At 38.1% G+C, this 22,150-nt stretch overlaps 1 protein-coding gene across 2 annotated transcripts in view; it reads left to right on the top strand.

Annotated features, from left to right (window-relative positions):
• Positions 1 to 4,001: 4,001 nt before the first annotated feature.
• LOC137093858 (transcription activator BRG1) overlaps positions 4,002 to 22,150 on the top strand; it is a 34,053-nt gene continuing 15,904 nt past the window's right edge. For both annotated transcript variants that reach the window (XM_067458823.1, XM_067458822.1), the window contains exons 1-16: positions 4,002 to 4,134; positions 6,664 to 6,896; positions 6,977 to 7,094; positions 9,841 to 10,251; positions 11,688 to 11,786; positions 11,871 to 12,138; positions 13,755 to 13,881; positions 14,014 to 14,187; positions 14,644 to 14,817; positions 15,390 to 15,614; positions 15,772 to 15,902; positions 16,041 to 16,095; positions 17,892 to 18,013; positions 19,222 to 19,369; positions 20,158 to 20,321; positions 20,407 to 20,473. In XM_067458823.1, the coding sequence (XP_067314924.1) occupies positions 6,678 to 6,896; positions 6,977 to 7,094; positions 9,841 to 10,251; positions 11,688 to 11,786; positions 11,871 to 12,138; positions 13,755 to 13,881; positions 14,014 to 14,187; positions 14,644 to 14,817; positions 15,390 to 15,614; positions 15,772 to 15,902; positions 16,041 to 16,095; positions 17,892 to 18,013; positions 19,222 to 19,369; positions 20,158 to 20,321; positions 20,407 to 20,473 (2,502 nt within the window). In that variant the 5' untranslated portion in view covers positions 4,002 to 4,134; positions 6,664 to 6,677. The remainder of the gene's footprint in view (positions 4,135 to 6,663; positions 6,897 to 6,976; positions 7,095 to 9,840; positions 10,252 to 11,687; positions 11,787 to 11,870; positions 12,139 to 13,754; positions 13,882 to 14,013; positions 14,188 to 14,643; positions 14,818 to 15,389; positions 15,615 to 15,771; positions 15,903 to 16,040; positions 16,096 to 17,891; positions 18,014 to 19,221; positions 19,370 to 20,157; positions 20,322 to 20,406; positions 20,474 to 22,150) is intronic.

Genomic DNA, 22,150 nt, shown 5'->3' with positions numbered 1-22,150 from the left:
GAATATTGATTAATGCTTTCTTTGATTAGAAATTCAATTAGGATATATAAGTGGCAATGGATTTCAGAATCCGTACCCTTCGATGTGTATATATAAGTAACTTTCTATACCTATTAAGTCAGTCCCAGAATATTTAATTCATTTCTCATTTTAAATAACCAGCTAATATTCATTAATATTCATTAAGAAAATTAAAAAAGACAGACTCTATATTTGTCTAGATTCACAATAACATATTTTTTAATGTTAAAAAAAGGCAAGGCAAGGCAAGTTTATTTGTATAGCACATTTCATATCCAATGGCAATTCAAAGTGCTTTACCTAGAAATGAATTAAAATAGTGGTAACATATGCATGAGAAATAAGAATACCATGTGTACGAATTAAACATTAAAAACAAGGAGAGTTAAAACAGTTGTAAAGATAATAATAAAAAAAAAAAAAAAAATGGTCAGATCCACAATAGTGGTCTGATATAAAAATAAACCATCCTTCAGTTTACAGCCTACATACCATCTTCATTAGATCACCTCTCATTCATTTATTTCTCGTAAAAAACGTTTTTTAACAAAATGTTTGCAGTAAAATTAACTTTAAAGAATATCTTAATTTATAATTTTCATTCAATGGAGATAACATGAAAAATGTGCCATGGTTTAGTGGAGAATTTCTGGTAGAAAACAAACAAATCATGAAAATAACATGAAAATGAAATGAAATTATCACTATAAACAGTAGATGGCAGCAGAGGATCACTCATTAGTTCAATTACCATTTACATTTTGAATTATTATAAAATGATTATAACACATTTGATCAATTTTATTGCACTTAAGTATGAAGTATAGTAAGTATTCCATAAAATAAGGAATTCTCCATTTTGATTTCATAGTGACTTTAAGAGTCAGATAAATTCTGAACTGCTACCTACACACATTAAAAATAGTGCTGGGGAAAAATGAATCGTGATTAATTGCATCCAAAATAAAAGTTTGTGTTTACATATATGTGTGTGTACAGTGTATATGTACATGCATTTGTGTGTATTTATATCTACAATTATACACACAAAGATATATTATGTAAACACAAACTTTGATTTTGGATGCAATTAATCACAATTAATTTTCCCCCAGAACTAATTAAAATTATTCATAAATATACAATTGTTCAGTATATTTCTCTTAAAGGTATAGTTCACCCAAAAATGAAAATTCTGTCTATCAAAATTAAGGTTTTGATTATGAAGGTAATTAGGATATAAATATATACAGGTATATTGAAGCGGCAGTGGATTTCAGAATCCCCCTTTCATTACTAACACTCATTTTAAAAATGGGCTACTTTAAGCCTCCATTTAAATGGAGAGTTCACCCAAAAATGAAAATTCTATCATCATTTACTCACCCTCAAGTTGTTCAAAACCTGTATGCATTTCTGTTTACTAAGCAGAACTAAGCAGAGAGAGCAACCATTGACTACCAGTATGGGTACTACTGACTACTATGGTAGTCAATGGTTGCTTTCGCTGCTTGGTTACACACATTCTTCCAAATATCTTCTTCTGTGTTCAGCAAAACAAAGAAATTCATACAGGTTTGGAACAACATGAGGGCGAGTAAATGATGATAGAATTTTCATTTTTTGGGTGAACTCTCCATTTAAATGGAGGCTTAGCCAATTTTTAAAATGAGTGTTAGTAATGAAAGGGGGATTCTGAAATCCACTGCCGCTTCAATACACCTGTATATATCCTAATTAACTTCATAATCAAAACCTTAATCAATATTTTATCTTCCTATATTATTATAATGATTCTTTCCAGTTATAATTGTGCTTTATGTTTCTTGTTTTCTAAAGTGTCTTTCATTTAATTTATTATATTTTATTCCTTTTATATTTCCTTTTGCTGAAACACTAAAAAGTCAAGATGAATATTGCCTGTACTATTGTGTGTCCCTCTCACTGAAAGAAAGCACATGTTATCAGTAGGTTTTAGTAAGAACTGGTTAGAACTGGAGCTTAATCAGCTCCAACCTTGGAGAGACTGTGTATCTGTGTATGTGCGCAATATTCTATGTTACAGATCAGTGTTGAGAATGGTGTACAATGGGCATCTTAAGAGATGGGTTGACTTGTTATTCTGGGCAAGCTGGCGCCTGCTCCAGATCTGGAAGGTCACTACGGGCCTTATTCCGGGGTGAAAGCGTCAACAAGTGACACGTCTATGGAAACGTGCATCAGATTAACTGACATGAGTGGAAATTTACCATGACTGTGCATTGTCTCTGAGCCAATCAGAACCATCCACATTGAAGTAATGACGTGGATAAGACCTTGAAAACAGTATAACTGTTGGGACAACTGTATGTACGATAGGGCGAGGCAACGAGACGGTGAGAGAGGGAGCGCGGCCTACGAACAAACTCCTTGTGAGACTTGAAGCTGGCTTCTGCTTTTGAAACTGCAAACTATTGTTAAGTAAATTTTTCTATTAATTAATTTCAATAAAGAGTTTGTCTTTATTCCTTCACTAGTGGTCCTTGGTCATAAGCTGTTAACCCCTAACAGTATGTTCCAGAAACGCTCCAGATCTCAGGGACCAACACACAAATTCACACTATCACAGATACCATTGAAAGCACAAAAACATATACCACCTCGGCCTCAAAATATATCCAACAGGTAACTTTACTTTGGCTGGGAACTCAAAGAGAAATCTCAAAGGGCTTTCTATACAATAAAAATATCAATTAAATTTGACATCCCAATCCAAATTTGACTCAAAATTTTCAAATCTATAATTTAACTAATTGTTTTATATTGCAGTGAAGTGTGCGACCCCAACACATACCATTACAAAGCCCTAAAACACCAAGAGCTGAGTATGACGAGGAGTCCCCTGAGCCAGCTGTTGCTGAGACTGACCAACCTCAAACACTGAGCAGACATGCAGAGATCAGCCGGCCCGGAAAAGCCAAATGTTCCAATATAGCTGCGAGATTTGTAGCATCTTGCAATTTCCTGAGGGAAAACAAACAGCCAATAAAAGCACACTGACTCTCAGCCCCAAAACACATCCCATTACATATATAATGTTCAAAATTTTAGTTCCACATTTTCTGTATTATTATATTGTTACTTAATATTATAAATCTTTATGTATTTTATATTATATATATATATATATATTATGTTATTATTATGATTTTTGTTGTTGTTGTTGCTTAGTTCTGTTTATCTCCACACATGATTTACTCAATTTTTAGCCTATAAATCAGCTTTGGCAATACAAAATACATTTTTTATCATGCCAGTAAAGCTTCCTGAAATGAATTGTTACACATGCAATACAATATAATATAATATATATATATATATATATATATATATATATATATATATATATATATATATATATATATATATATATATATATATATATATATATATATATATATATATATATATATATAATATACTATACAATACAACTATAAGTTAGGATCTATAGGTTTTTGACATTTATTTTGTTGGTGGACGTATAAAGGCATATCATGAGGAAAAAACTTAGAGAGGTTCTGTGGAGTTCTATATAGAGACATATATAAAAACATTTTTTAGAGAATTGACTCAATTTTAGACCTTTATTATCCAAAAAAGTTCTAGGCCTATTTTAAGGACAAATGTCTTAAATGACTTAATAGACATAATGCATGTGGAACTGCATGGTTATTTATTTTTTATGATGAAGTTTGTTTACGAGCTGTTTAATTAATAAAACGTAGAGTTAATTATTTAAAACTAAATCCACATTGTGATGATCTCATGTGTAGCAAAACCTTTTTTTTCTTTCAGTCTGGTCATATTTTTTACACAATACCAAAAGCAAATAAGGAAAACAGACAAAATATAACTTATAAAATGTAAAATATATGTTTTAATATAATTTATATCCTCTCTCTCCTTCTCTCTCACTCGAGCGTTTGATGCTCTGTGTCCGCAGCGGCGCTCCGTACATGAACATCAACCGAATAAACGGAACGGATGTCGGGCGGCGCTGCTCGGTTAATTAAACACACCGTGGGCTCCGTCATCAGCTCGAGCGCGTCCGCCTCGTTTATTATTCTAAGGGTAAGTCTAATTAAATAGGCAAGGAAGTATTGTCGTTTTAATCTCAATAGTGTAAACGCGACCACACCAGTCTGTCTGTCCACTTGACGTCATTATTTCTATCGCAGTGTTTCAATATGACTCAGTATTTCATGCGAGTTTGATCGCACGGATGATCGGCGGATGTGCAGATGTTCGGCGGAGGATCATCCAGCAGCACGAGCTGGACGACATTTTATTTCCATGTCAGATGCTCATGCTTGGTTTATTTTCCCATAACGAGCCTCTGTTTGATGTTTCCAGATGCAGGGATGAGTTCACCCTGCAGAATCATCTGCTCATGTCTGATCATCTGACACTAATAAAGCCTCATCATTATTAGTGTGTTATCATAGAAGACCTGTACAGTACACAGTGCATTTAGAAAATTGAGGTTTCCAGGCCTGGAAAAGTCATGGATAGTATTGGGAATTTCCATAATGTTTTTTCCCCCCAGTGTAAAATAAATCTCAACTACACTGGATAGAAATTGTTTTTTTTTTTGTGTGGAGAATCTGTTTAAAATTATTTGGAAATGCATTGGTCAAAAGTGCAGAAACTGCTATTATATTGTGGTTTTGGTAACACTTTATTTTACATTGTCACTGTTACATGTTACATGTAGTTACTATAATATTAACAATAGTAAATGATGCATAATTACCTGCAACTTATAGCAACACCCTAATCCACATTGTAACACGTACACCTTAAAATAAAGTGTAACCGTGGTTTTTCTTAACTATGCACAATATATTGGCCATCATATCAGTATCAGTCGATATATGTTACTTTTTCATGTTATTATCATCAACCCAATAAGAAAATTTGGAAGATATATCAAAGCCGATTAATAATGGATTATTTCCTTCAGCTGAGACGCTTTAGATGTGCACTGTTCGTCATAATGGCTTTAAATAGCTTGAAATATGAAATTACTTCAAAAAGGAAAATAGAGTGCAACATGTTCAATGCAAGTCTCATATAGACTGCATAAAATCTACATAGACTACATACAAATTATAATAAGAATATTATAATTGTGTGCTTTGGACATGGCTTTTAATGGTGATACATTTTTGTAATTAGGCCCTCAAAAACTATATAAAAATAGGATTTTTGGCCTTTCAAATAGGAATGGTCAGTTATCAGTATTGGCCAACATTTTTAAACTGGTGCATCCCTTATTTAAGGAGGAAGCCACCTGAAGACAGGTGCTTTATCAGCAGGGTTTATTTTCTGTAGCTCACTTAAATGTAGAAGTCTTCAGATCATGTTTTGAAGCATTGTTGAGCCATATTACTAAGAAAATAAAATGTCTCTTAAAGGGATAATTCACCCAAAAAAAAAAAATTGTCATTTCTTACTCGCCCTCAAATTGTTCCATACCTGTATGATTTTCTTTCTTCTGTTGAACACAAAGGATGGTATTTTAAAGAATGTTGGTAATCAGACAGCTGACAGCCCCCATTGACTTCCATTGTATGTTTTTTCTTCTATGAAAGTTAATTTGCCCTTCGCTAAGCCCCGCCCTCCTTGGTTAATTTTGCTGTGCCTGACAAGCTTTCACATCTGGCACGTCGATTACAGTATGTATGCGCCGGTATCAGACATTCCAAGGAGTTAATTAGTAGTTTTTGGCGAACAGGTGAAATATCTAAGAGAGCAAGGCAAAAGGGACTGCACTGCAGGATGCATTCGAGGGATATATACATGACATAATATGCAACCGATTAGAGAATAATTTAATCAAAATATAGGTCCTTATATATCCCTTATAGGTCCCAGCGCAAGCTGCAGCCAAATAAAACACACAAATTGAGGAACAGTTATGTAGAAAATTTGAACATAATCTAATAATTATAAATCAAACAGCTTATCCATAAATCTCTTGGAATAAGCACAAGACATTAGCCTGACCACTTTGCAATGATAACATTCTCCTGCTTATATTTTTAGCACGCCAGACTACTGTTCACATGTCATGTGTCTAATCCACTGCTTGATCCATGCCTGGCATTTATACCCTTGGGTTTGAGGAAGCAAAAAAATTCCACCCCCCAGTCTAAACTTTTAGGATACCAGATGTCAGATTTGTACAATCCATATGAACATTTCGGCATGTTTCCCTCGCTTGAAAGCTTGACAGACCTGGCCTGTGGTGGTTTTCGGGCGTGGCTTAGCCAAGGGTCAATTGATGCCGTCAACATTCTTCAAAATATCTCTTTTTGTGTTTAACAGAAGAAAGAAACTCATACAGGTTTGGAACAACTTAAAATGTAATAAAGAAAATGTAATAAGAAATGTAATAAGTATACATTTTTGGGTGAACTGTCGTTTTAAGAGCAAAACATTTCTTGTCATGTAAATAAATTGTGCTAAATGAGTACATTTTATTTGAGTATTTAGAAATCATCACAGCCAGCTCTAGATGTTAGAAAAAGTCCAAGCAGCTGTGATGTAAAATATGATTTAAAATATTTTAATGTTTTTTCCTTATGTCAAATGCAGGGTGAGTCTGAGGCATGTCCACCCCAGAGCCCCCATTAGGAGGGACGCCCTGTCCGGGGCCTTCGCCCGGTCCAGGCCCGTCTCCAGGGGCCGTTCTGGGCTCAGGACTGTCCCCTGGATCCTCACACAGCCTCATGGGCCCCAGTCCTGGACCAGCCACTTCCACAGGTCTCTCCTTTCCTCAGCAAACATCTGCGGGATACAGTCAGGAGAGTTTGCACCAGATGCACAAGGTGGAAATCTCAATCAATGTAAACTTTTTTTTATTATAGTAAAACAGGTCAGAGGTTTAATGTTTGTGTTTGTCCTAAAGCCTGTGGAGGAGAGCCTTTCAGAAGACACTCGCTTCAGTCAGATGAAGGTTGTTCCGATGAGGGCCGGTCTCAGCGGGATGACGCGTCCAGGGAGCCCGATGGACCAGCACTCTCAAGGTTCCCGAATCGCATTCATGAACCGCAACCGAAGAGCAGTTTGACTAGTAGAGTCTGATTGACTCCAATGAGTAATGCTTTCACCTCCTTTGCATAATTATCTAAAACTAAAACTGAAACAATAAAAAACTTAAACATAAGATAAAATATAAAAAAGTTAAACTTGATGTACTAAAATAACTAAAACTTTAAAAAACTGTATACACAGTTAATAATACAAATAGCAAAAAAGCACACACCTTTACCTAAAATGAAAATAAAAATGGTAAATATAAAGATAAAACTAATTCAAATATTAAAGGTGTCATGACATTTTTATTATTTATTATTTTAAAATGTTCCTTGAGGTTCACTTATAATGTTAATAACATTTTTCAATAAAATCAAACAAACAAACAAACAAATACACACACACACACACACACACACACACACACACACACACACACACACACACACACACACACACACACACACAATATTGCCAGAAGTATTGGGACACCCCTCCAAATAATTGAATTTAGGTGTTCCAATCACTTCCATGGCCACAGGTGTACAAATTCAAGCACCTAGGCATGCAGACGCTTCTACAAACATCTGTGAAAGAATGGGTCGCTCTCAGGAGCTCAGTGAACTCAAGCGTGGGACCGTGATAGGTTGCCAACTGTGCAATAAGTCCATTCATGAAATTTCCTAACTACTAAATATTCCACAGTCAACTGTTAGTGGTATTATATAACAAAGCGGACGCAATATGGAACAACAGCAACTCAGGGTTGTTTTTCGGGGGTCTGGCTTGGCCCCTTAGTTCCAGTGAAAGGAACTTCAGCATACCAAGACATTTTGAACAATTTCATGCTCCCAACTTCATTTCCTTCATTTGCCAACATGACTGCACTAAAAAATAAAAATAAAGTCAAAAAGTCAAAAATTCCCTTAAACACACTCTTAAACCTTGAGAAAAGCCTTCCCAGAAGAGTAGAAGTTGTTATAGCTGCAAAGGGTGGACCAACTTCAAAATAAACCCTACAGATTAAGAATGGAATGTCATTAAAGTTCATGTGCATATAAAGGCAGACATCCCAGCATTTGAGGCAATATAGTGTATGTGGAAATACGTTTTTTTAATATATTTTTTTAAAACTTTTTTTCTGACCCTCTGTCTGAAATTATCAGGTTTTTAAAGCACGATTCCTTTATGGCTGGTCAGAAAACGGCCACTGTTATGATTGGCTAACGTCACTGCATAGGAAACAATATCAACAGCCACTCGCTATTGAAAACATCATCCATATACTGGATATACTGGATGATCACTGGGGCGGCAGTGGCTCAGTGGTTCATGTAGGTTGTCTACAAACCAGAAGGTTGGTGGTTCAATCCCCGGTTCCACCTGACCAAGTGTCGAAGTGTCCATGAGCAAGACACCTAACCCCAGCTGCTCCCGACGAGCTGGATGGCGCCTTACATGGCTGACATCGCCGTCGGTGTATGAATGGGTGAATGTCAGGCAGTTTCTGTCAGATCCAATACAGTCGACTGCTTCATCTGCCAACAAATTTTTGCACTGCCTCATTTACAAACAAAACAATCTGCTGTCAAATGTTTAGAACAAACATATAACCATGCATAGACATATAAACATGTAATAACAGTGTTATCCAACAAGAGGAGCCAAAAAAGGAAGCTTCCTGTTCGACTCATCCCTGCTCGTCCTACAACGCCGTGCTTAATCCCACCTCACCATAATAGCTCAATCCCTCAGGAGAGAGTCAAGCCTAGGTGGGACCAATTACTGCGACTGCATTGCGAAAAGCACCCGATTAACCCCCTCCTAAGTCAAGCGCACTAGTTCAAATGTCAGATTCTATCATTCTGAAAAGAATCATACGAGAACAGACACAAATGCATCTCTATGAGTACCTTAAACTCCCTCAACAGCCGAACACGCTTGTGCAAACGGTAACTTCGGACCCACTTTATATTAGGTGGCCTTAACAACTATGTACTAACATTGTAATTAATAATTTGATACAATGCACTTATTGTGTACATAGATGTTTTTACATTGTACTTATATTTTCAAAATGACCTGCATGTAATTACGTCTGTAATTAATTTCTGTAGTTACATTTGTAATTACACAGTTGACACGTCCCTTACACCTAACCCTACCCTTAACCTGTCCCATATCACCACACCTGTTCCTAACTCTACCCGTATCCCACCTCAATATCAGCAAAAGTGTTTTGCAATATAATATGAAGACAATAAGTACATTGTACTTACTTTTTGATGTAAGTACATAGTAGTTAAGGCCACCTAATATAAAGTGGGGCCGTAACTTCTATCCCTCATGCGAGAGCAGGAAAAAAGATCCTTACCCCTATCTTTTATTCAATCTCATGAATGCATCCTACCAAGCGCATCTAGCTTCTTTGAAGAGGTGACAGCTTCCACCCAAATGCACATCCCACATCCCTTGTGAATAGGGACAGCACTATAAAACAATTACAGAAAATTCTCAAAATCCATGCATTTAAAAGTGTATTTTTAGAGCTGCTTTTACAGCAGAATTAAATTCTGTTTGCACCATTGATCATTATTTCATGTTTATTACTCTGAAGCTGCTTTGAAACAATCTGTATTGTATAAAGCACTTTATAAATAAAGGTAACATGACGTCACAAACAGGACAGTGTTTTGCTTTTTGATTGACTTGTGTCCATTCGGTCTCCTCCCGCAGGATACCCGTCACCGCTGGGTCCTTCAGAGCACGTGTCCAGTCCTGTGTCCGCCAGCGGGCCTCCATCCGGTCCTCTCCTGTCCACCTCCGGCTCTAGTTCGGCCTCTTTGGAGGGTGTGGATGGCCAATCGCTGCCACAGCAGAACCGCCCTGGAAGCCAAAACACAGCCTCTGTCTCTGGTAGCGCCTCGGGCTCCTCCGCCACCCCAACACCCTTCAACCAGAGCCAGCTGCACCAGCTACGCGCTCAGATCATGGCCTATAAGATGCTGGCACGTGGGCAGCCTCTGCCAGACCACCTGCAGATGGCAGTGCAGGGCAAGCGGCCCATGCCAGGTATGCCGCAGGGACCGTCCTTGACCAGTTTGCCAGTGGGTGGTGGAGGAAGCGCTGGCTTTAGCCGAGGACATGGTGAGCAGAGATTTGATATGATTAAACAACCACACATGTATCTGACGGCACAAGTTATTTGAGTTGTTCTGTCACTGATAATGGGATTCATAATTTGACCAGATTTAGTAACAGCTTGTGCCAGCACAAAACCTTAGGGTTAGTTCACTTAAAAATAAAAATTAAGCCAATCTTATGTGTATATGGATTTCCTCAATTAGAGTTATATTTAAAAATATTCTGGATCTTTCCATCTTTATAATGGGAGAAGTTATATTTAAAGGGGTGGTTGCATACGATTTCACTTTTTTAACTTAGTTATTTTACAGTGCTGAAAGTTCAATGCAAACGGAGATAATGTCTGTTTAAATGTCTAAAGTTATGGCAGTTTCTTGCCTACAAAAACGGCCGGTTTGGACTACAACAAGCTTCTTCTTGGGTTGGTGATATCATAAACCCTTTCTATTAACTTCTGCCCGTAATGGTAAGGGGCGTGGTGTTTCCTGACAACCTGTACTTGACACTTCACCAAATAAAAATACATGAAACTACAGGGATGGGCTTTATAGAAGCAGGAAGCAAACGAGCCATTCAAAGGACACTGGAGACAGATGTGTGGAATAAAGGTAAAATATAAGAAAAATATGGTGTTTAAAAATAAAAAGACATGTTATACTGCGCCCCATAAACATAACCAAGCCTAGAAAAAAACATGGAACCACCCCTTTACAAATATCCTGGCTCTTAGTCTTCCCATCTTTAAAATGGGAATGATTGGTAACTTGGATTTTGAAGCCCAAAAAAGTGCATCTATCCATCATAAAAGTGATCCATACAGTTCAAGGGGGTTAATAAAAGCTTTCTGAAGCAAAGCAATGCGTTTTTTCTATAATCACTAGCTTCCGGTAATGGCTGTACGTGAGTCTAGTTCCGGTTCAAACAAATAGCGCTAAGCAACAAACTCACCCACACGTGTTGGGTCAGAGATCAATCTTCCACTGGAACTCCACTCATGCACGACTGTTACTGGAAGCGAGTGATTATAGAAAAAACCCATTGCTTTGCTTCAGAAAGCTTTTATCAACCCCCGTGAGTTATAATCACTTTAATGATGGATGGATGCACTTTTTTGGGCTTCAAAATCCAAGTAACCATTTATTCCCATTATAAAGATGGGAAGAGCCAGGATATTTTTAAATATAACTCTGATTCTGTTTGACTGTAAATAAAAGTAATATACACCTAGGAGGGCTTGAGGTTGAGTAAACTATGGGATGATTAAATTGTTTTGGGTGAAGTAGCCCTTTAAATTCAAAATTGTGTTCTGTGTGCTACCTCATTTGTAATTCAGCTGTATTTTCCTCAGTTCTCTTCTGAATGATAGAGTGTTTCTGAAGAAAGTTCAGTAGTTTGTGGTGACTTTAGTAAAGGGTTAGTTTGTGCCGGTTGCTCTGCAGGGATGGTTGGACCCAACATGCCTCCTCCTGGACCTTCTGGAGTCCCGGCTGGTGTTCAGGGCCAGAACCACAACGGACCTCCCAAACCATGGCCTGAAGGTAAGAACGCATCTGTGCAGCATGTGATGACTGAGCTTCTGAAATGAAAAAGCAGTCTGTGATGATGTATGTAATGTGCAACAGGTCCTATGGTCAATGCAGCAACCCCTTCCAACGCTCCTCAGAAGCTGATGCCGCCGCAGCCCACCGGACGTCCCTCACCTGCTCCGCCGTCGGTTCCCCCGGCCGCTTCGCCAGTCATGCCGCCACAAACCCAATCGCCAGGACACCTGGCCCACCCATCTCAGCCCACCACCATGGTGCCGCTGCACCAGAAGCAGAACCGCATCACGCCCATTCAGAAGCCCTGTGGTCTGGACCCGGTTGAGATACTGCAGGAGAGAGAGTATAGGTGAGACGCAGCAGAACCGCAGCCAAAGCGACACTCTGACGGCCTTTAAACAACAGAGAGCTTTGCTAGCAACGCCAATGTCATGGGTTTCGATTCCCAGGAAAAAATGTGTACCTTGAATGCAATGTGAGTCGCTTTAGATAAAAGTGCCAAATGCATAAATGCTAAATTTTCTGTTTCTTGTTGTTACTCGGTTCTGGTACTTTGAAAAGCTGAGACCAAGTATTCAGGATTAATGGTAACAGTTCAAAAATCAGCCTTAGCTATGTTTCCATCCAGTGTTGCAAAGTTAACATGTGCGCTAAATGTAAATATTGCTTAAAAAAATCTGAGAATAAAGCATCAGTAATAAAAATGGAAGTTGCTGCAATCAGTTTTACTCCATCATAAATTAGTTGCATCTCAGAGCAGTAGACGAAACACAATATTATAGGCTGTCATGTTCTCTTGCCTTCGGAGGCTGGTGTTTGTGAACGCAATCATGTGAGACGCTTCTGGAGATAATTAAATGGTTCATTTACACTAAAATTATCCCATAATTTACTCACCCTCAAGCCATCATAGGTGTAAATTACTTTATTCTTTCTTTAGACGAATACAATCGGAGATGTATTTAAAAATGTTCTGGCTCTTCAGAGCATTATAATGGCAGTGAATGGCAGCCAAAAATTTGAAGCCCAAAAAAGTGAATCCATCCATTATAAAAGTACTCCACACGGCTCTGGGGGGTTAATGAAGGCCTTCTGAAGTTTGTGTAATAAAAATATCCATATTTAAAACTTTATAAAGTAAAATATCTAGCTTCCCCAAACCCATCGATTCGCTTCAGAAGGCCTCTATTAATCCCCACAGAGTCGTATGGATTTTTTTATAATGGATGCACTTTTTTGGACATTTGGAGCCAGGACATTATTAAATATATCTCTGATTGTATTCGTCTGAAAGAAGAAAGTCATATGCACCTAGGATGGCTTGATGGTGAGTAAAATATGGGATCATTTTCATTTTTTTGGGCGAACTATAGCTTTAAACCAAATCATTCTGATGACGGAACCAGGCATTTCAGAACCACCAAACCAACATTTGAGATGCTGTTATGCGATTTGTACGCTGGCTAGTCCAGTTATCAATCAATCAATCAACTTTATTTATATAGCGCTTTTACAATCACGATTGTGTCAAAGCAGCTTCACAGTGTCAAACAGGATAATATTGCGACAAAATTAGATTTGGCTGTACAGTCGTACTGGAGAAAACAGTGATGTTATCAGCTTATTTTAATTTATCATATAGCGACAATGTTGGCAGTTATCCAATCATGTCCTGTGCTGGGGCAAAGTCATGTAAGTTTTTTGTTGCCCTTCGAGGGATTTATTCAGTATTCATTTTCCATTGTAAAATTATCCACCTCAATTGAGCCTGAATGTTTTTTATGCACATTTTTAAAATTTATACACATATTGGCACCTCCATCCAGTTCAGTGTTAAGCCTTTAAAAATCAACCAACAAAATGTTTTCCCATCAGATATAATGCGTCTCTCGTGTGATTCTATTGTACCAAGAACCAGCTGAGACAGAAGCTCTTCTGATGCTTTGTGTTATGATGTCTCTGCAGGCTTGAAGCTCGTATCGCTCACCGTATTCAGGAGCTGGAGAATCTTCCGGGGTCTCTGGCTGGAGATCTGCGCACCAAAGCTACTATTGAGCTCAAAGCTCTCAGACTGCTCAACTTCCAGAGACAGGTGACGGCCTCACAAATATTCACCCAGATGCAGTGATCCATGTCAGACTGTTAGCATATTCCTAGTGGCCACTGCATCAGTTCGTCATGTTTGCCAAAACTGCCCTGATAGTTTGTGTGTTTGCTTCCACAGCTGCGTCAGGAGGTGGTGGTTTGCATGAGACGTGACACGGCCTTAGAAACATCACTGGACGCCAAGGCCTATAAACGCAGCAAGAGACAGTCGTTACGTGAGGCGCGAATCACAGAGAAACTAGAGAAACAGCAGAAGATTGAACAGGAACGCAAACGCAGACAGAAACACCAGGCAAGCGTCTATCCCTCATTCACTATGGTTCATTGTTTCCCTGATTCCTCCAAACGTCCACACTGGATATCTGGGATTAAACCTGCAAATAAACAGACTATTTTAGGATTTGAGGGAAAAGTTATCTAGTCTATGTATGTAATAAATAAATGTAATAAATACTCTTACAGACATAAAAATTAATGTCAATTTAATTATTATTAGCCAGATTATTAGTAATATAGAAGTATACGTCAAATGTCGTTGATCATGTGACCGACATATCTCATGATCTTCAGGTTTAGTTTGTGTAGCTCTGAGAGTTCAGTTGGTCACTCATATTGTGACGCTGATCGTATGATTAGTAATGAAATACTTGGTAATAAATTAGTGTCACTTCTAATTTCACTTCAGCAACTTTTGGAGCCCACTTCAGTCATTGCAGTAATTCCCATGATTATGTGTGCTTTGGCACAGGAGTATCTTAACAGCATCCTGCAGCATGCCAAAGACTTCAAGGAATATCATCGCTCCATCACGGCAAAGATCCAGAAACTGACCAAAGCCGTGGCCACGTACCACGCCAACACTGAGCGTGAGCAGAAGAAGGAGAATGAGCGCATCGAGAAAGAGCGAATGAGACGTCTGATGGTGCGTCTCAAACACACACACACACACACACACACGTTTGTTTTTGTGAAATGTGGGGACATTCCATAGGCGTAATAGTTTTTACACTGTACAAACTGTATATTTTCTATCCCCCTACACTGCCTGTGCCCCGTAACCTACCCATCAAAGGAAATATTCTGCCTTTTTACTTTCTCAAAAAAACTCATCTTGTATGATTTATAAGCATTTTGAAAAGTGGGAACATGGGGAAATTTCCTCCTCATAAGTCACCCTCTCCTGTAATACCTATGTCATACCCATGTCATTATACACATTTGTGTCCTGATATGTCACAAAAACAAGCACACACACTCACACTCTCTCTCACACACACACACACACACAGAGGTGAAACGTCAGAGCTCATGATTTGCACGTTATCCGATAACACTTTACAATGTTTATTAACATTAGTTTATGCAAATGTTGAGATTGACATTCAGTAAGATTAATAAATGCTGTAGAAGAATCGTTAGTTTAAGTTAACTAATGTACTTAACTAATGTAAACAAACGAAACCTTGTTGTAAAGTGCTACCCGTTCCTCTTCAGGCTGAGGATGAGGAGGGTTACAGGAAGCTCATCGACCAGAAGAAGGACAAGCGTCTGGCGTATCTGCTCCAGCAGACAGACGAGTATGTGGCCAATCTAACAGAGCTCGTCCGCGCTCATAAAGCTGTCCAGGCCCTGAAAGAGAAGAAGAAGAAGAAAAAGAAGAAGAAAAAAAAGCTGGAGAACGCGGAGGGACAGACGGGAGCTCTGGGACCAGACGGAGAGGTGGGTTGTGATCAAAAGTGGTTATCATGTTGTTCAATCGTGTATTTCTTCTGTGGAACAAAAGATGTTTGTAAAAAAACACACCCAAAAGTATTGGGTGTGTGAGCCACTGATCTAAAGGTGATTTTGATGATGATGATGATGATGATGTTTAAAGCCCCTGGATGAGACGAGTCAGATGAGTGATCTTCCAGTGAAGGTGATCCATGTGGACAGCGGGAATATTCTGACCGGAGTGGACGCTCCTAAAGCTGGACAGCTGGACACGTGGTTGGAGATGAACCCTGGGTAAGATTACAATATGTACATCTGCTTTCTCTCATAATGAATGGAGCTTCTCCACTGATGGACTTTCTTTCTCTCTCACTCTCTCTCTCTCTTTCTCTCTCTCTCTCTCTCTCTCTCTCTCTCTCTCTCTCTTTTCAGTTATGAGGTCGCGCCGCGCTCGGATAGCGAAGATTCTGGGTCGGAGGAGGACGAGGTGCCTTCAGCTGCTTTCTTTTTTTTTTGTATCACTTTATTTTCATTTTCTTATTACAACACACACACACACACACACACACACACACACACACACACACACACACACACACACACACACACACACACACACACACACAATGTCACCAAAAACAATATGGGCCCTATTTTAACGATCTGAAACGCAAGTGTCAAAGCCTGAAGCGCAAGTAACTTTGTGGGCGGGTCTCGGCGCTGTTGCTATTTTCCCGGCGGGATAAATGGCTCTTGCGCCCGACGCAAATCTAAAATGGGTTGGTCTGAAGTAGCTTCATTATTCATAGGTGTGGTTTGGGCGTAACGTGAATAAACCAATCAGAGCGTCATCCAACATTCCCTATAAAAGCAGCTGCGCAAGTTCCATTATGGGTCGCTATTATTATGGCGTATTTACCAGACGCACGCCAGGAGCGGTTCACAGCGAAGGAGACTGATGTTCTTGTAAGAGTAGCCCTTACGAAACAAAAATATATCGCAGTATATTGGAAAATTTCATGCAATACATTAGGAAATATATTTACATATATGGGAATTAATATTTATATCTTTCAATATATTGCAATATATTGAAAGTGGCAATCATTTGTATATTTTGCAATATATTACATAAATATATAATATATTTTATAATACCATCAATATATTATTCCATATTTCAAGTAATATATTGGTAAATATATTTTCCTTTCGTAAGGGAGTGAAAGACAGAAGTTGTGTTGTATGGGGATGGGAGAAATAGCGTCGGTTAAACAGTTTTTTATTTTTTCAGTCGATTTTTTTTCCTGGTTCTTGACGGACAAACCAATTTGTCAGATGTCCTTATATACATATATGTCTTGCCACTATTGGGCAAACAGGTCTGATCCTTAATTACTACAATAAGCCTGAATAATTTGTAAGCTAGATTTATGCCTATTTTTTCACATCTTCATGGCACACCACAATGATTTCCGTCATCTCGTGTTAATATATATTTTTTTGTGTAACAATTTATGATTTGCAAAAATAACTGTTGCATCTGTGTAGATTTCATGAGCAAAGTGTTTTGGCGTTGTGCACGCTATACATTATGGTCAAGCATGCGCCCTTAAAATAGCATAAAGAACAACACGCAACGCGCCACTGACTTTAGACTGGGTTTTTTCTGGTCAGTGGCGCAACTGTTTAATGGAACAGCAAAATAGCACCAGGGATTGTTTGCGCCGGAACACGCCTCCTTTTTTGTGCTGAACCGCCCAGGGAGCGCAAGTTCATTCACTAGTTTAGCGACGTGCTTCTGTGGAGGGAAAAGCGCGCTTTGCGCGGGTGCAAAATAGGAATGACACATGCATCGGTGTACAAAGTCAATTGCGCTGGGTGCAAGATAGGGCCCTATATATACAAGTTAAATATCTCAAATTCCTAGACAGTTCCATTGTACCTTCTATTTAAACTATGTATTGCTGCTTTACTTTAGAACCCCAAAATCTTGTTTAGTCCTCCTGTAGGAACCATCTTAATGGTTTTCAAATCTTAACAAACAAGGATAGTTTATCTTTTAGTATAAATCTCAGGTCTTCTAAATGCAACATGTTTCCAAGTTCCCTGACCCATATCTCAAAAGTAGGGACAGAATCTGCTTTCCACATCTGTGAAATTAGTCTTTTTGCAAGGGTCATACAAAGTGAAATGGCCTGCGTTTGATTCCGCTGCTTTCTGACTGTACAAGATTGATGAAACTGACAGCACAAGATTTACTAAAGATGTTCTTCCTAACAGGAAGAGGAAGAGGAACCTCCTCAGCTTCTGCCTTCTCAAACTCCTGGGGGGGAGGAGAAGAAAAAGATTCCCGACCCGGACAGTGAGGACGTGTCAGAGGTGGACGTGCGTCACATCATAGAGTAGGAAAACACACACACACACACATCTGACTCAGCTTGAGTGTTACTTGTTAGGGATGCACAGTGTATCGACGGCCATATCGGTATCGGCTGATAAATGTTCATTTTTAATGTTATAGGTATGTTAAGAAAATTAGGTTGATATATTAAAGTTAATAAATTGGCTGATAAATTGCAGTTTTTTGCAGTAAAGGTTTTAAAATGGAAGCACTTGTTCACTGTATTGTTTCCATTTTGCTTTTGTAATCAGGCTCAGAAATAGGTATATCAAGATTCAGATGTTTCAATATATTGGTTATCGGCTACCAAATATAAAGAATTATTGGTTTCGGCTGATAAATGATCATATTTAATGTTATCATTTTGGTCCGACGAGAAAATTAGGTTGATATATTAAAGCTCATATCATATATGTACACTGGCCAGGCATAACATTATTACCAACTTATGTTGACCTAATATTGTGTTGGTCCCCCTTTTGCTGCCTAATATATCCAACCCACTCACAGGTGCTGTGACGAAGAGGCAATCAGTGTAATTTACTTCACCATAAGTCATAATGTTATGCCTGATCATGTATATCAAGATTTAGATTTATCGGCCAGTTTTTCAGTTATCGGCATCCAAGAGTTATTGGTATTGATACCGATGAGGATAATTTTAAAATAAACATTTTTCGACATAAATGAGAAAATTAGGTGGATATATTAAAGTTAACAAAGTATGGATTATTTCCTCCTGTCAAACCACTTCACTGCCCATGAGCGTGCAAATTATGCATGGTTTAGAAGATTTTATGCACAATATCGGCAGCGTTGGAGTTTTTCACTGTGATAAAAGTGGACATCAGCATTGCAATTTGCCCCGTAAGAGTTTTTAATTGGCATAGAGTAGGCTACTTTTAGTAAATGATTTTGGGAAAATAAAGATGTAGACGTTTCCTTGCAGTTTGTTTGTTTTCTGCAGTTAAGTTTTTTAAATAAAAGCAGTTGTCCACTGTATTTGTTTGCCTTTTGTTTTTGCAATCAAGTTCACAAAAATGTGCATCAAAATTTTGATTTATCGGGCATTGTATTGAATTATCGGTATCGGCAAAAATATAGGTGCATCCCTAATTACTGTGATCTTCAGTGTATACAGGCCATTTATATGCCCTTAATGCTGCAGTCTCATCCTGTGTGTTTGTGTGTGTGTGTTTTTTCCCCCAGACATGCTAAACAGGACGTGGATGATGAGTACGGTAGCGCTGCGTTCGCACGTGGGTTGCAGTCATATTACGCCGTGGCTCATGCGGTTACTGAACGGGTAGACAAACAGTCGTCTCTGCTGATTAACGGTCAACTCAAGCAATACCAGGTCATTCAGCACTATTACCAGACATTTCACATCAGCACTTTAAATATTAGTGGTCGACTGATGCGGGTCTTGCAGTCAATTGATACACACACAAAAGATATTATTAAAGGGTTAGTTAACTCAAAAATGAAAATTATTTAATTAATTACTCTCCCTCATGTCGTTGGACTCCCGTAAGAGCTTCGTTCATCTTCGGAACACAAATGAAGATATTTTTGTTGAAAGCTGATGGCTGAGAAAGGCTTCAGAAAGGCCTCCATTGGCATTCAGTACATTCCCACTGACCCACTCACAAGACCCATAAAGGCACTAAAGACGGCGCTACAAAGTCCATCTCACTACAGTGGCTGTACAATAATTTTACAATGCAACGAAAATAGTTATTGTACGCACAAAAATCAAAATAACGACTTTATCCACCAAGTTATTGACGTGAACTCGACGCATGCATTTTGTAAGTCGCTTTGGATACAAGCGTCTGCTAAATGATTAAATGTAAATGTAAATGCATGCGACTGTAGACGTAGACTTAAATGTAGACTTTGTTGCGACATCTATAGTGCCTTTATGGGTCTTGTGATTGGGTCAGTGGGAATGTACTGAATGCCAGTGGAGGCCTTTCTGAAGCCTTTCTCAGCCATCAGCTTTCAATAAAAATATCTTCATTTGTGTTCCAAAGATGAACGAAGGTGTTACAGGTGTCCAACGACATGAGGGTGAGTAATTAATGAAATAATTTTCATTTTTGAGTGAACTAATCCTTTAATGCTTTGACTGTTTGTGCGCAGATCAAGGGTTTGGAGTGGCTGGTGTCTCTGTATAACAATAATCTGAACGGGATCCTGGCGGATGAGATGGGTTTGGGCAAAACCATCCAAACCATTGCGCTTATCACATACCTCATGGAGTACAAGCGTCTGAACGGACCCTACCTCATCATCGTGCCGCTCTCGTCAGTTGCTATTCAGATCAGATTTCATACTTGTATTTGTTCACACAGAGTGTCTGTTTTCATGAACACTGTTTTTCTCTGACAGAACTCTGTCTAATTGGGTCTATGAGTTTGATAAATGGGCGCCATCTGTCGTCAAAGTCTCATACAAGGTAAGTGAATCTTTCCATCTGGACACATGAATGCTGCTGGGTGACAGATGTCCTAAGATCCTGTAATAAACAGAGTTAAAATGAATCAGTGGAGTAACTAAACTAGTAACTGCTTTTGCTACTTGGCTGCATTTCATATTCGCTCTGGCTTATCAAGTCGAGTCACATTTATTTAAATAGCACTTAATACAATAGAGATATTGTTACACAGTAATAAACAGGAAAATAACAGTGTGAACGTTGTGAAAAGCATAAGTTATTAAATTTGAGCTGAACAATGACACTACTGTCTTCTTTTGAGCTGATTTACAGCTGATTTCATGTGTTAAATCATGTTAGCAACATGCAAACAACATGCTAAACATGCAGTCAACATGGCAAAATATGTTGGCAGTGTTAAATCATTTTAACATGCTAAAACATAAAAAATGTATTATCGTGCTAGAAACATCTTAAAAATGTTCAATACTTTTGGCATGTTCAAAAATGCTATCAATTTGCTAAATCGTGCTAGCATTGTGTTAAATATTGCTAGCAGATGCTAAACATGCAAGCAATGTGTTAAATCATGTTAGCAACATGCAAAAACATGCTAGACGCGTGCTAAAACCTGCAAAAACATGCTAGAAGCGTGCTAAAACCTGCAAAAACATGCTAGACGCGTGCTAAAACCTGCAAAAACATGCTAGAAGCATGCTAAATGCAAGCAATGTGTTAAATCATGTTAACAGCATGTTAAAGGTATACATGTGCAGGGTTGCCAACTTTTAAGTTCAGGTTGGAGTGAGATTTTTTGGGGGCCGGGGGGGGGGGGGGGGGGAGCTTTTGATCTTGATTCAGTATCAGTTTATATCTAGTATATATACTGTACATAATAATATGTTTGTTTTGGCACTAGTTTAAAGATTTCTTGGGTCAAATTATATGTGCCATTCCTTAATATTCACTTGTGAGTGCTTATATAAGTATCATTATTCATTAAAAAGATTAGGATGCAAGTTATTTAAGTTTTGAAATTTCACATTTAAAGAAATCTAGTGTTTGATCATCATATCTAAATATTTATTAGAATGCAAAGACTGCAATATATTTTTGAGCAACTAGATTAGATACATGTATATTTATTAAAGAGCCATAAGGCACCTAATGGCATTACAAATAAACATTAATATTTTTTAGCCACAAAATGACTCTAATTTGCCTCTTTGAATTGGAATTCTCTATTTTAATATTAATTACTACACTAATTGTAGCCTAATATAAATTTTAGAAGAAATACAAATATTAGAAGAAAAATATTTTAAGTGGTCATTTATTGAAAATAATTGTTGCACAAATAGTATTTAGTACCAAAAGATCTCCTCAAAATATTCAATACATATAATTTAATGAGTATGAGTGTGACCTATTAGTAAGGAATACCTGAGGGCTAAATACAAGAATAACATTAATGTTAACAATGTTGAATCTCTATCACTCTCCATAATAAAACGATCCTGTAAATATGGCTGACTTAATAATCAATAAACACTAACACTATGCTGTACTGTTTACCAAAACTTGCAGCAAACATCTATATGGTGAAACTGTTGTGTATCCGCTTAAGCCATTTTAATGCATTGGCAGAGCGCTAGAAGTATTGAGCGCTCATGGGCCACGTGACCAGCGCGCACCGCA

Source organism: Pseudorasbora parva, chromosome 12 (assembly GCF_024679245.1).
Source record: "Pseudorasbora parva isolate DD20220531a chromosome 12, ASM2467924v1, whole genome shotgun sequence".
Taxonomy (NCBI): Eukaryota; Metazoa; Chordata; class Actinopteri; order Cypriniformes; family Gobionidae; genus Pseudorasbora; species Pseudorasbora parva.
This window is presented reverse-complemented; position numbering and strand designations above follow the sequence as displayed.